Raw genomic sequence first — 16,405 nt, forward strand, 5'->3', positions numbered from 1 at the left:
TCCCGATTTGTTTTTGCTTATGTACCGATTAAAAACAAATCGGACCTGGCAACACTAGTGATTACAGACATTTATAACATTTCTTCTAGTTATTCTAGTTGTCGATAGATAGCGCCATAATCAAAAAAGAATTATTTATTAAATAAAATAATAATATTATCAATATAATCTGTACAATTTATAAGACTATAAAAATCAAAGAAAATACCATGTTATAAATGCAATATGACACAATTGATTTGTTTTTATTCCAAATTGAAAATAAAATGTGACAACTGTCAGATTTAACTAAAATGTCATGTTAGAATAAATGTCATAAATGTGTATTATCACGGACTTACCTTTTTTTCTATAATTTGTGACGCACTGAAAAATGGTCATGAAAAGAAGAATACGAGTTTATGTATGTACATAGATGTAGAAACTACTAGAAGTTCGAATACTTTGTAAGGGTTAAGATGTTTTATTTTTTGAATAAAAATGGCGCGTCTTATGAAAAAATAGGAAGATAGATTTTTTGTCACAAATTGAACGAGGAGTTCAAAAACGATTGTTAATTTGAAATATGTCAGTGGCGTACTTACTATCTTTTTTCTTTGAAAAGTTCAGACCATTACCCCTATGCGCGCCAATGATGAATATCAAATCCTTAATTGTATGTCAAAACATGCACAATAACTACCTCTTAAAACCCGCCAAGTTTTATTACAATGTTGCCAGTAGTTTCGGCAAAATCGTAAAAAATGTGTAAAAATTTTGTTTTCTTCAACGCCCTGTATCTTGAAAATGTATGGCGTCACAAAAATTTTTTATTAAGCAAACCCCAATTATTTTTCAGTTTTTTACCTATTCTAGTGACGGTGTTACCTTTTTTGAAAAACATGTATAAAATTGTATCAAAAAACGAAAAAAAAAAACCGAAAAAATGCGGTTTTTCATTTTTAAAGGTGCGTTTCACCACTTTTAAAAATTTCAAAAAATTCAGGGTGAAACATTGTGCAAAAATACACGTTATATATTTTTTTCGTGAAAACGAATGTCTTAGTTATTTTTTTATACTCATTTAAAATTTGAAAATCGTTCTAAAATTTAAATTTCCTGCCAAAAATTAAAACAAAAATTTTTTTCGGGCAGAACTTTTTAAAGCTTACAACTTTTTTATTTAAAGTTTTTCGCTAGTTCTCGATGCAGCTGAGATAAAAAGTAAAAACATAAAAACCCTAATTAGGCTCTAGGTGGGTTACATGACCACCTGGGGGCTAAAAATTTCAGAAAGTTAGTTTCACTATATATGCTAAACGGTGACCTATATGGAATTCGAATCGAGTTGGGGGCACTTTTCATCATCTTACCCGGCTAGGCCCTTTGACATTCTATTTATTTGATAACGTCAAATTTTATACTATAACCCGTGATCAGAATAATACCCACTTTCTGTCATTTACTGTTGCGTTTAGTAAATTTCCGACTTAAATCGTATGCTTTAAATGATGACGCACGGGTAAAGACTCGGGGACTCAACTGTACGTCAACTACTTGAAAAAAATGGCACTTTCACCACTTTTATAATTTTTAAACTTTCCAATTTCCACTCTTCAATTTGAGTTTAAAAATAAGAACAGGAAAGATATTGTTTTGCGTACAAAGTAAATCTGTGAAAAGAATTAAGAGAAACGAGTTAAGAAGTCACAACAAATTTGCAAACTTTTCTGTGAAGAGTGTTAAGATCAAGAAATTATACATAAACTATAACGATTAAATACTTACTGTAAATGACACGACGTGTCTGCTTTCATACTACTATTGATATCACAGTTAACAGTGAGCGGAGCAGTTGAATCGCCAGCTGTTCTTCCGGTGGGAGTGTCTTTTATTCCTGAAGTGGCGTTATCACTGGCTCTGGCAGGATGATATTGGGTTATTTTGGTTTCCGTTTCATCATTAGACTCGTACGATGATACTTCTTTGTCTCCATTCTGAAAATGTATTTATATACAGGGTGTCCCGAAAAGATTAGTCATAAATTATACCACACATTCTGTGGTCAAAAATAGTTCGGTTGAACCTAACTTACCTTAGTGCAAATGTGCTCATAAAAAAAGTTACAGCCCTTTGAAGTTACAAAATGAAAATCGATTTTTTTCAATACAGTAGAACCCCGCAAATCCGAACTAATTGGGGGGACAGCCTGTTCGGATTCCGAAAATTTCGGATTAACCGAAAGTTAGCCTTAACTAGTAGTTCAAAGTTTCATTGTGATTTTGAGTAGCCAAAAGTTCTCGCAAGAGTGTGGACAATATTTTTGGACTCAAGTTGACTACGAGAGAACCAAAGTAAGTTTGTGTTTAAACTTTATAAACACTTTATAAACCTATATAATATTAAAGTATAATATTTATTTTTAAGAAATTTTAAATGTCAAAGTCCTAGTAATCCTACATTGTCCAATTTTCTGGCTTTACTCTGTATAATAAACATGTTTTTAAATTTTCGTCTTGAATTTTTAAATTTTATTTCACTTTCCGTTGGTTCGGATTTGCCGAAAGTTCGGATTCGCGGGGTTCGGATTTACGGGGTTCTACTGTATATCGAAAACTATTAGAGATTTTTTATTGAAAATAGACATGTCATTGTATCATTCTTATGGCAGGAAAATCTTAAACAAAATTATATAGTAAAATTTGTCCAACCCATAAAATCTTATGGGGGTTTTGTTCCCTTAAACCCCCCCAAACTTTTGTGTACCTTCCAATTAATTCATTATTATGGTACCATTAGTTAAACACAACGTTTTTAAAACTTTTTTGCCCCTAGTATTTTTTCGATAAGCCAGTTTTTATCGAGATGCGGCTTCTTTTTTAATAGATTTACATAAAAATTTTATGGGGGTTTTGTTCCTTGAAACCCCCCAAATGTTTGTGTACGTTCCAATTAAACTATTATTATGGTACCATTAGTTAAACAAAATGTTTTTAAAACTTTTTTGTCTCTTGTCTTTTTTTGATAAGTCACATTTTACCGAGATGTGGCTTCTTTTTCAAAATATACCTAAAAATGTAAGTTATAAATAAATTTTCAGATTATTAACAGGTGTCTATAATCATACTTAACCATTAACCATATACAAATATGTGGTGGATTCGACAAATATTCAAAATATCTCGATAAACACTGGCTTATCAAAAAAGTACTGAGAGGCAAAAAAGTTTTAAAAACATTCTGTTTAACTAACGGTGCTACAATAATAATTTAATTAGAACGTACACAAAAGTTTGGGGGGTTTAAAGGAACAAAACCCCCATAAAATTTTTATGTGGTGCACAAATTTCACTTATTTTTTTTAAGATGTTGCTGCCATAAAAATTCCATATGTCCATTTTTAATAAAAAATATCTAAGAGTTTTCGATATATGAAAAAAAATCGATTTTCATTTTATAACTTCAAAGGGCTGTAACTTTTTTTGTGTGCACTATTGTATATAGGTAAGTGAGGTTCAATCAACCTCTTTTTGACCCCAGAATCTGTGGTGTAATTTATGACCAATCTTTTCAGGACACCCTGTATATTAAGTAATATAATATTTTAGTTAACTTCAAAAACAGAATTGATGATTATAATCTTTAGGTATTGTAGTCCATTCACTCACGGTAAAATATTGCAAAATCTCCGGATTTTGAAGAACCGCTTGGATTAACATAAAATTTGGCATACACATAGCTAACATGGCAAAGAAAAAACGTGATATTGTGCCCGTGTGTGCTTTTTCCCTGGGGGTGAGTTTTACCCCTTTGCGGGGTGAAAAAATATCCCTTCAAAATAAGTCTGGAAGTGGATCAACTGACTAATTCTAAGCAACTTTTGTTCTATAGCGTTTTTTCACTAAGTCAACACTTTTCGAGTTATTTGCAAGTGAATAGGTTCATTTTTCAACAAAAAAAACACGTTCTTAGGCGGTTTTCCGCCAATAACACAAAAAGTAAGTATTTTATAGAAAAAAACATTCTTAGCAAAAGTATAGATCATAAAAAAGTGAAAAAAAAAATGGTGTATGTATGAGGTATGTTGACCTAGTGGAAGCATAGTTCTAGCTAATGGAAAATAGGTTCATATTCGTCAAATTCCAAATTAAATATTTCAACGTGAAATTACCAAAAAATGAAGCAATTTTCGGGAAAATACAAGTTTTTTAAAGTGTTTAAAGCTTTATTTTTGTTTTTTAAAAATGATTCTACCATCAAAAGTAAGTAAGTTAAGCTCAAAAGAAAGTAAAGCAACTTGTGAAGCGGTAACGATTAATTTCATTTGAAATGCTAATTAGGGGGTGATTTTCACGTTTTTTTTTACGAAAAAAAATTGACCAACTTTATTTTGAGTGTAAGTTGCTTACTTTTGATGCTAGGAACTTTTTAAAAAACAAAAAAGAAGCTTTTTTTTAAACACTACAAAAGTTGTGATGAGTTTTCCCCGAAAAGTGCTTCATTTTTGGTTATTTCACGTTGAAATATTCAATTTGGAATTTGACGAATAAGAATCTATTTTTCATTAGCTACAACTCTGCTTCTCCTAGGTCTACGGACCTCATACATAAACCATTTCATTTTTTTACTTTTTTTATAAGTTATATTTTTGTTAAGAATGTTTTTTTCGATAAAATACTTACTACTTGAGTTATTTGCGAAAACCCGCCTAAATACGTGTTTTTTTTTTGTTAAAAAAATGAACATATTCACTCGCAAATAACTCAAAAACTATTGACTTAGTGAAAAAACTCTATTGAACCAAAAGTTGCTTAGAATTAGTCAGTTTATCCACTTCCTGACCTATTTTGAACATATATTTTTTCACCCAATATCACGTTTTTTCTTTGACATGTTAGCTATGTATATGCTAAATTTCATGTCAATCCAAGCGGCTCTTTAAATTTCGGAGCAAAAACCGTGAGTAAATGGACTATTGGTCATTTAGTGTATTATTGCAACGTATGCTTTTTCTAATGAGGATCTTTCAGTGCGTCACAGTTTTTCGATTATTTCTAACGCATTAAATTGCATGCGGCAGAAAAAAACGCACGTCGCGTCGGTGATTACATTTCGTCGGTGACATTTATAACATTTATTCTAGTTGTCAATAGATGGCGCTATAATCAAAAAAAATTATTTACGAATTATATAATATATCTACGAATATAATCTGTACAATTTATAAGACTATACAAATCAAAGAAAATACCATTTTATAAATGCAATAAACACAATTGATTTGTTTTTATGCCAAATTGCAAATAAAATGTGACAACTGTCAGATTTAACTAAAATGTCATGTCACTAACATGTATATTATCACGGACTTACCTTTTTTTCTATCATTTCTGACGCACTAAAAAATGCTCATGAAAAGAAGCATATAAAAGTTAATACGCCTGTCACATTCTCAAAAACAAATAATATTTTATCAAATCAATTCACAATAGCTTTCTTGTTGTATAATATAATAAAATGTTAAAAACTTTACCTGCGAATTATCTAACGTTCTTCTCTTCTTTTTCCCTAATTCACCTCTTTGCCATCTACTCTTTTTTCTTTTTCTATTACTTTTATTAATATCTACTTTGCCGTCAGCTTTCAAATCTGGTTGTGTACTTCCTTCTGGATGATTTTGTTCACCTTCATCCATTAATTCTAAAAACCATGTAAATTTGATTATTTATAAATAAAAGCGAAAAGTTTCAGATACAGAATTCACCATTTTAATAAAAATTTAAATAGTAAATAATTATAAAATAAAAATTCCATTTTTATTCAGTTGCAATGCGAAGGCAAAACAATCTTATTTTTCACTTTGAACAGGGAGCGCAGTTCACTCTGAATCGACGATTTTCGACTCTTGTTGGTGTCTCATCGGAGAGACGTAAGCCTGCTACTCCATACTCTAAGTGACCAACACCGAGGGTTTTCCCCACACCGCAACTGACGTGAATGGACCAGGTGACTAGCGTCATCTGGCAATTGAAAGATGAAGTTGTTTTCAATCCTAATAGCAATATTAATAATATTTAAAAAATATTAAAATATTACTAAAAGATTTGTATATTGAAAACTTATTGGTCCATTGCCTTGGTAACACCTCCATGGCTTCTAAAATATGCAAGCCAAATGGATGCTGAAGCGAAGAAGACAAGAGGGAATTCAAAAAACTTACAATTCACGACTCCGTCTGTTCAGCTGGTAAATTCCAACAGAAAATGGACCTAGTTACTCAAAGAAGTAACGACCAATATAAAAATAAAATAAAAATTCCATTTTTATTCAGTTGCAATGCGAAGGCAAAACAATCTTATTTTTCACTTAGAATACGGCGCGCAGTCCAGCACTCTGAATCGACGATTTTCGACTCTTGTTGGAGTCTCATCGGAGAGAAGGTAGGCCTGCTACTCCATACTCTAATGCCTGGTTGCACCAACAGATCTTAAGCTCCAGCTTAGCTAAGCTCTACTTATAGATAGGGCCTCTTTAAGTATCACTTACGTTGCACCATAATTTTAGATTCTTACCTTATTATCAATTATATCTATTATTATATTATGGTATTCTTATTGTAATATATTATATTTATATTATATTAATTCTTATGATATTCTCGACTTAAGCTTAAGATCTGTTGGTGCAACCGGGCATAAGTGACCAACACCGAGAGTTTATCCCCCACACCGCAACTGACGTGAATGGAATAGGTGACTAGCGTCATCTGGCAATTGAAAGATGAATTACTTCATCTTCCCGTAAATAATTATTTGAATCTGAAAACTTTTCGTGTTGGAACTTCTTTCTGGTACATCCTTAATCTGTGACTTTTACAATTTATACGACAACAGACGACGAATAAAGAAAGCGAAAAGGACTCTACAATATGCAGTCACATCCCGCTTTCATTCGTCCAGGAAAAAACGGTCCGAAAGAAAGTTCCTAGTTCTCAAATCTGAGTAAAGATAGAAATGTAAAAGACAGTTTATGTTTTCCTTTCGATCCAGAGACGATGCACTATCACCAGACTGCTACTAAGACTGCAGACAGGAACTAAGACAGAAACAGCTGTCTGGAGATAGTGCATCGTCTCTGGATCGAAAGGAAACATAATAGACCGGTCTAGTTAGACTCAAAAATAGGAGTGAGGCTACAATAATCACCATCAAGCTGAAAATTGGCAGGATTGTTCAAAATACCATAAATATAAATCAAATGAAATCTAAAAAGTCCTCATAAATCAGACCCGAGCTAAAAAATTTACGCGGGGTCAAAGGTAATCAAATATGGTTTTTAGCGATTTTCAGCGAAACGGTAAGTTTTCTCATAAAATTAGTTCTAACAAAAAATGTAGATTAGATAATTATCTATAAAAAATATCTTTTAATACTTTTTTTCCTAAGAGCCACCGTTTTTGGGATACAACGATTCAAAGAGTTGAAAGACTTCTAATCGTCATAATATGTATTAGTACACCAGGTATATACATAACTGAAGCTGTAATACAAGTAAACATAATATTCTATCGGTCAACTTAACTTATATTACACATAATAATATAAGATTATAAATAATGTTTCTACTGTACAGCTTGCGGTCTACCGAACCGAGGGATGCAATGTATAAGCTGTATTATATTACAGTTCCGACAAAAAAATCTTTACAAAGTGAATGTAACGCGAAAATAATAACAATTATTTGAATTTTACGGCTTAATCCCAACAAAAATAGTAAATTGATATGACAAAGTATTAACTTATAATAATTCTTTTTATGTATGCGCCTTAATTCAATTTGTAAAGATGGGTCTTGTCGGAATAAACACGTTCGTTGGCTAATCTAATCACCCTACCTATTCTTTTCTCAGAAGGGTTTGAACATAATAATGAAAGACAACTTTCTAGGCAAAATGTTTATTGTTAAGTACTAATAAATATTTCAATATACAATAAACTTTATGCAAGTTTAGTTTGTTTATGTCAACACCAATCGGAAATATATTCATCGATAAGTTTATCTACTTTTCAAAGTGTCAAAATCATATACTATTTTTATACGCAATAACTGGCTGTGATACGATATCTGTATTTTTCAGGAGGGGTAAAACGGCTGTTTTTAAAATGTTTGAAAAACAAGATTTACTTGAATGTGCTGAAGTTAAAAAAAAAACTAATTCAACTCCACAAGAAGTTATTTCCCACGGAATTAGCTTTCTTCTCTCTATGTATGGAGCGCCTAAGAAAACTACGTGCTTAGATAAGCTTCGATATGCATGTTTCTTTAAAAGTACTCGAAACAAAAAACAAGTGCAGTTACCAACCTCAGCGGCTGCTCATCAGTAGTTTTTTCGGCTATCAAGTTCAAGTGTGGCTTGGTTATCAGCTAGATCCAAAAGACTGGGGATGGAAATTAGTCGACAGTTCATTAGAACCAATTCAAACTTTACTCCCACCTGCGCCGGAAAAACTCCTGAACACAATTTTTTGCAACTGTAAAAAGGGATGTAGCGCTAAATGTGGTTGCAAAAAAGTTGGACTGTTTTGTTCGGTAGCATGCACTAATTGTCAAAACCGGTCGTGCTCCAATGTTAAATTACTAACAATTGAGGATTCATTTGATTCTATCGAGGAGCCATGCGATGTGTCATTATTGGGGGAATTTACTTTCACCCAGGATGAACAAGAAGAAGAAGAACTAGAAGGTGAAGAAAAGAAGAACAAGGGAAGCAGAAGTATTAGAAAATTATGAACTAGTTTGATAAATTTCCTTTTTTTTTTAATTTATACCGCTTTATATAACTTTTATCATTTTTAACCCTTGCCAATATCAATTATTCAATAGCTTCAAATTAAACAGAATCATAACAGGTCCGTGGAATAGGCCTACTTGGGAAACCACGTTAAAAAAACGCGCTAAGTACACTACCTCAAAGGTGGTGTGGAAACGTGTGCGCATAATATGACGATTACCACTTTTTGAATCGTTATATCTTAAAAACGGTGGGTCTTAGAAAAAAAGTATTAACATATGTTTTATAGATTATTATCTAATCTACATTTTTGTTACAACTAATTTTATGATAAAACTTACCGTTTCGCTGAAAATCGCTAAAAACCATATTTGGTGACCTTTGACCCCGCGTAAATTTTTTAGCTCGGGTCTGATTTATGAGGACTTTTTAGATTTCATTTATGATGGTATTTTGAACAATCCTGCCAATTTTCAGCTTGATGGTAATTTTTGTAGCCTCGGATGTGTAAGTTGACCGGAGTATAAACTGTCTTTTCCATTTCTATCTTTACTCAGATTTGAGTAATAGGAACTTTCTTTCGGGCCGTTTTTTCCTAGACGAATGAAAGCGGAATGTGACTGCATATTGTAGAGTTCTTTTCGCTTTCTTTATTCGGGATTTGTTGTCTTATAAATTGTAAAAGTCACAGTTTAAGAATGTATCAGAAAGAAGTTCCAACACGAAAGGTTTTCAGATTTAAATAATTAAAAAATTGGAAAAATCCTTTATAAAAGGTATAAAAATTTTATTAAAATCCCATTAAAGGGCTACATCACAACAAAACGTTTTCGATTTTTATAAAAAATCATCATCAGTGTTAGATCTAAAAATAAGTATGAATGTAAAGTTGGTATTTAAATTTTGACTAAGGTTAGAGCAAGTTGGCTATACTTACAAACTGGATGCTAGCTGAGCCACCAAAGAAAAATATTCGGGTAAAAACCCTTTAAATATAAAATAGATGCATTAAAAGTGCATACTTTAATATAGGATAATGTCCTACCTAAGGTAATGTAATGAATTTCCCAACACATGGGATCCAAATCGAGTTGGTTATATTCCAATGACTTAATGGCAACTAAATGCAAAATGAGTGATGTTTCTGAAAGGTGTCAAAGGACAAACTGACAACGTGAGGTAGAAGTTACCCTTTTTTACCACATTTACCACAGCCAACCAGTTGTAATGAAAGTTTTTTAAAAATTTTCAACAGTAATAACAAACATCAACACAGTTGTGGCTATAATTACATTTAAGTACCTTGATTATGTCAGATGTAGGTAGAGTATAAATGATTTTTATAATGCAAATAGAGAATTAGCCAGAATGTATGCAGCCATCTATACGTAATTCAAATGAAGTTGAATTAATTAGCGAATAATGGATCCATTTATGTTAAAGAACATCTGGGACCAAATAATTAAGTGGAAAAAAATTTTTGCTAAGATGTTTTATTTATATGAATAGTTTGATGATTGTGGTTCCTATTGAAGTTGAAAATTGAAGTAAGTCCAACTGCGTTGATGAAATTAAAAGGGGGCTGTTGGTTTAATTGTACTAATTGGCAGAGTAGATTAGAGGGTCTGTAGTATATGTAAGTCTGATATCAAAATAGTGTTGAAATTAAGATAAGTAGTATAAGTCACAGGAGGAGACTGATATGATATAATGATATGTAAGTTAATTGGTTATAGATAGCTGAGTGTTGACATTGGAAGTGAAGACAGAATATTAATAATATTCGGTCTCCACTTATAATTTCAACACTCAGCTATCTATAACCAATTAACCTACATATCATTATATCATATCAGTCTCCTCCTTTGACTTATACTACTTATCTTAATTTCAACACTATTTTGATATCAGACTTCCATATTTATACTACAGACCCTCTAATCTACTCTGCCAATTAGTACAATTAAACCAACAGCCCCCCTTTTAATTCATAGCAAATTAAATTTTCATCAACGCATTTGGACTTACTTCAATTTTCAACTTCAATGGGAGCCACAATCATCAACATATTCATATAAATAAAACATCTTAGCAAACATTTTTTTTTCACTTAATTATTTGGTCCCAGATGTTCTTTAACATAAATGGATCCATTATTCGCTAATTAATTCAACTTCATTTGAATTATGTATAGATGGCTGCATACACTCTGGCTAATTCTCTATTTGCATTATAAAAATCATTTATACTTAAATGTAATTATAGCCACAACTGTGTTGATGTTTGTTATTACTGTTGAAAATTTAAAAAAAATCTTTCATTACAACTGGTGACTGTGGTAAAACAGGGTAACTTCTACGTCACGTTGTCAGTTTATCCTTTGACACCTTTCAGAAACATCACTCATTTTGCATTTATTGCCATTAAGTCACTGGAATGTAAACAACTCAATTTGGATCCCACGTGTTGGGAAATTCATTACATTACCTTAGGGCATTATCCTAGTTGTCATGTGACCATCATAAGACATTTTATTAAAGTATGCACTTTTAACGCATCTATGTTATAGTTAAAGGGTTTTTACCCGAATATTTTTCTTTGGTGGCTCAGCTAGCATCCAGTTTGTAAGTATAATCAACTTGCTCTAACCTTAGTCAAAATTTAAATACCAACTTTACATTCATTAAATCGGTTATACTTATTTTTAGATCTAACACTGATGATGATTTTTTATAAAAATCGAAAACGTTTTGTTGTGATGTAGCCCTTTAAAGGGATTTCCAATTTTGTGATTGATGGTATACAGCCAACTACAGGAAAAACTTTTTCTTTTCCTTGTGGATTTTATTTAAATAATTATTTACCACTTTAATTTTTATTATAATGGCGAATTCTGTATCTGAGACTTTTCGCTTTTATATAAGAGATGTCGCTGATTGCGTACCAAAGTGAATTTTAAACGATCTTTAAAATTCCACATAGACAGTGTTGTGGTTTCGTTTTGCTTCAGAGGCGTGTACGCAGCTCCACCGATGAAGTCTGTAAGACAGAAACAGCTGTCTGGAGATAGTGCATCGCCTCTGAATTGAAAGGAAACATAAACTGTCTTTTCAGTTGATTATTTATGTTTAAATTCAGTAACAATCGAAGTACAAACCTGGAGTATAAATGTAAGGAGGCAGGTACTTCAACGGACAGTGCTTTCTTTGACGTCGCTTCTGTGATATTTCTTGACATCGGTCCTCAAAATCGGTATCCATTTCAGTTTTTATTAAAGTATATGCATAATCTCGAAGAGAACACGCTCTATGCCTAATTTGTTTATCTGCAGATGATCTGTAAATGAAAGTACTAGTAAGATACTGGATACTGATAAGGAAAAAGCAAATATCTTCCGTGAATATCTGGAGGAAGCCTTTCAACCTCTTCCATCGCAAAACACGCCTGAAATAGAAGCTAAGATCAAAGAAACTCTTGATGCTCCACATCAAATGTCCCAAATTCCAAAACTCTTTAAAGTCAAAGAGGTATACGAGACAATCAGAAGAAACTTAAATCCAGATAAGGCTCCAGAGTTTCATCTGATCAAAGGCCGTCTTATTAAAGAACTCCCAAGAAAAAAGATCGTGTTAGTAACAACAATATTCAACGCAGTGCTACGACTAGGATACTTCCCGGTCCAGTGGAAAGTTGCCGAGCTTATACATTCCGAAACCTGGAACACCTATAAATGAAGTAACTTCATACAGACCAATCAGCCTGCTGCCAGTCCTTGGTAAACTCCTAGAAAAGCTACTCATAACCCAATTAACTCCCATAATAGAAGAAAACTACCTGATTCCTGACCACCAATTCGGATTCAGAAAGGATCATAGCACAATTGGGCAAAAAAGTTATTGCACGACTGCTTTCTTAGATGTGAGTCAAGCCTTTGATAAGGTTTGGCATGATGGACTTCTGTTTAAATTTAAAAAATCATTTCCCCACACACTATACATTATTATGGAATCCTAGCTAAAAGAAAGATATTTTACTGTGAGGTACAGACAGACAACATCAGAAATCACATTGATAAAGGCAGGGGTACTACAGGGCAGTGTTCTTGGTCCACTGCTCTATCTTATGTACACAGCTCATCTTCCAATAAGCAACCAAACAATTACAGCTTCCTTTTCAGATGATAAAGCGACAATGGTCAAACACAAAGACACAGTCATAGGAGCAAGAATTCTCCAAAAACATCTAGTGAAAATTCAGGATTGGACAAGAAACTGGAGAATCAAAGTCAATGAAATAAAATCAGTGCAGGTTACATTTACCAAATGCAGAGGTACATTATACTAAATTACTAAAGTACTATTACACTAAATGAACAAAATCTGCCTCAATCTGAGAGCGTCAAATATTTAGAGATGCACTTGGACAAAAGACTGACCTTTTGAAGTTATACTTCTTTACGCGCGATATGAGGGTGAATTTTAATAAGATTAAAACCTTTGATCCCGGCGCAGTCGCATTACAACTTTGTTCTGATTGGATGTTCAAATGACATGACAAAAATTATCCAATATGGCAGCTGTGGCACAGCTGTGGGACTGTGGTTTGGTTATGTATGGTTGTTGCGTTTTAAAATTTGTAGGAAGAGAAACAACAAACAAAAAGTTAGTTAATGGTTATACTGCCTTTTTAAATAGTTTTCATATTATATTTTTGGATTTATTAACATAGAAGAGATGATTGTTGCATGCCAATGTGAAAGCCCATCAAACTGTGACTAGTATGAGTGCCGCAAAATTACTGATAAAAAACCTATTAGCTCGAAGGCGTAGAGAACTGTGGATAACAACAATCAACCGGAACGATCTACGATCTCGCTTATTTAAAGCTAAAGAATCTTACACTGGTAAGTGTTTTAAAAATAGTTGATCAAATTTTGTTATGATATTTGAACATAGCCACTTTGCACGATGCAAGTGATCGCGAAATTTATTAGTCGTTATACGGGCTCTGATTGGGTGTTGAAATGATCTGTCAATAATAAATAATTGTTCAATATGAAGGTAAACAAATGTATAATATATTAGGTTTTATTGTTGTGAGGACAGAAACAAAAAAGTTTATAATTGTAGTGATTTTTAAATAGTTTTTAAAGCAACAGGTACGTAATAATTGTAAATGTATCATAGGTACCTACCTATTTGAACCTACCAAAATACATAGTATGTAATACTTTTATTTACATAATTTGATTACCATCAAAATTTCTATCAATATTCACCTAATATATTGTTTTCTTACTCTATGTTTTGTTGTATTTTTTCAATTCTAAATCATGTCAATTCAAAATCAAAATAATTTGATTTACATAATTTAAAAATGTCAAAAGTTTAATCCGTTTAGTTAGTCGATCTTCGCACATAATGACACACTGTCTCCGTGGCGAAGCGTTTAATGCGAGTGAACCCCAATACAACGCCAATACCAGCCGCGCTGGTTGGTTCGAATCCCAATAGAAACTTTTATTTTTTTTTATACATTTTATGATTGTAAGTACAGTAGGAAAAATGAAAGAATACCCATGAACGAACATATAAAACACGCTGTATTTTCCTGTCACCGTGTCAGATGAAAAATTGGTCAGCGCAAGTACATGTAATAATTATTGTTACATGTACTTGCACTGGACAATTTTCTTTGTGACACGGTGACAGGAAAATACAGCGTGTTTTATATGTTCGGTCATGGGTATTCTTTCATTTTTCCGACATTTATTATATAATTTTATTTTCAGAAAATACGTATTTAGTTAAAAAAATTCCGACAATTAATGTTCAGAAATCATTTGTGGCATTTTTAATGTGTTTGTGTGTGTTTTATTATTTTAATTTTTTGCACTGTTTTAATAAAAATTTTTGAGAAGTAGTAAGTATAAATTAGTTTTATATTTAAATAAAATATAAATAAAAAGTACATTAATTTCGTTTATAGTCATATAATCATATAATAGAAGTATAACTTCTTACGTGCGTACAAAGTACACACACATTCTTTTTTTTTGGACTGAGGTGGAACGCTCTTAGCAGACTAGGGAAGGTGTCCCTAGTACTGTTGGACTCGGACAGGAAAGGAGAACACGCTAGGGCACACCAACCACAATATGGCCCGTGCGTCCCGCATGCCCCCCCTAACCAGCCGCCTACCAACTAAAACCACCCCCTCTTCCGACCCGGAACATCCCTGGACGTGCTCCTTAGGGAGCGATGCATGGGGATATCCCGAGCTGTCTGAAAGAAAGTAGCCAGAAGCATTGGGTCATTTAAGGGTCTATTTTCCAGTAGAAAAACGGTAGGACTAAATAGAGAAAAGTCTGATTCCTACACGGAGGAAGGTGGGCCAATGGACAAAAGACTGACCTGGAAAAAACAACTTGGCTTGAAACTCAGCAAATACTATTGGCTATTGGGAAGACAGTCAAAAATTAGCTAAAAAACAAATTATTAAACAAAAGCCACCTCACTGAATATATCTATCTAGTATAAATATTGATTTATAAGGGTTACTTACTTGGCAGGATTATATTCTAAAGCATTTTGACAAATTAATTCGATGTCGGTCAAAAAATCCTTAGCGCATTCGTAACGATGAAAATCAACTTTAGTCATCATTGTTTCTAAATCCATGGGCTGTTTAATAATGTTGGTATAATCAGGTACTTCTTCGGTATCTACCGGTTTGGTAAACATAAAAAATCTAAAAATTAAAGTATTGTTAAATTCTATGTATCAACTTGTTTCCAAATTATCCAAAAGAAAGGGGAGGGGTGTAAAAAGGATGTACATAAGAGAATAATAAAGGCTCAATATACTCATTCAATGATTTTAACCCTGGAATGCTACCTGGGGTACACTTGTACCCCAACCTTGTTTGTAAGTTACACCAATTTGCAGTAGTGGGTGTGGAAAATATGAAAATAAACTTGTGAATAATAATATAATAAAATATTTTTGTATACAAAATAAATTCTTAACACGTTATCTTAAGATTGTTTTTGTCATAAGTCCTTAAAACATACATATATAAATATTTTAGGTCGATTTTATTTGGGGTACCACTGTACCCCGATGTAGCAGATTGAGTTTAGAAAATAAGTGTAGCAATCCAGGGTTAAACACAATTTGACAAGCAAGTGAAATATCGGAAACAACAAAAAGTAAAACCTTTATAGTCGAGGAAATGAAGCATTTTGGCTCGCAATTTTTTCGTCCAGCATGGATTTACTTGAAATTTTCACAGAAGGTAGGGAATAGTCCAAGGATCATTTTCTATATCATGCCGCTGTACGCTAAAACCTTGGGGGTGGTTGCCACCCCATCTCGGGGGCGGGAATTTTTTATTACATTTTAACTATGTGAATCGATGTAAAAAGTAATTCTAAGAAAAAAATGTTTTTTACATTTTTTTCGTAAAACTAATATTTTTCGAGTTATTTGCGCTTGCAAGTAACAGTTTTGCGATGAAAAAATCGACTTTTTTAGAGGGTTTTTTGAGAATACCTCGAAAAATATGCATTTAATCAAAAAAACTGTAGTAATCAAAATTGTAGCTTTTAGTAACACAAACCAAATTATTTTTCTG

The 16,405-nt window shown here is 32.6% G+C and overlaps 1 protein-coding gene across 5 annotated transcripts in view; it reads right to left on the reverse strand.

Moving 5' to 3' along the window:
• Positions 1-16,405, reverse strand: part of LOC126880481 (ATPase family AAA domain-containing protein 2-like) — a 168,646-nt gene that overhangs the window by 22,579 nt on the left and 129,662 nt on the right. For all 5 annotated transcript variants that reach the window (XM_050644343.1, XM_050644341.1, XM_050644345.1 and 2 more), the window contains 4 exons: positions 15,335-15,520; positions 11,928-12,106; positions 5,513-5,679; positions 1,768-1,976 (listed from right to left, as the gene is read on the reverse strand). In XM_050644343.1, the coding sequence (XP_050500300.1) occupies positions 1,768-1,976; positions 5,513-5,679; positions 11,928-12,106; positions 15,335-15,520 (741 nt within the window). The remainder of the gene's footprint in view (positions 1-1,767; positions 1,977-5,512; positions 5,680-11,927; positions 12,107-15,334; positions 15,521-16,405) is intronic.

The sequence above is a fragment of the Diabrotica virgifera genome, chromosome 2, assembly GCF_917563875.1.
Source record: "Diabrotica virgifera virgifera chromosome 2, PGI_DIABVI_V3a".
NCBI classification, from domain to species: domain Eukaryota; kingdom Metazoa; phylum Arthropoda; class Insecta; order Coleoptera; family Chrysomelidae; genus Diabrotica; species Diabrotica virgifera.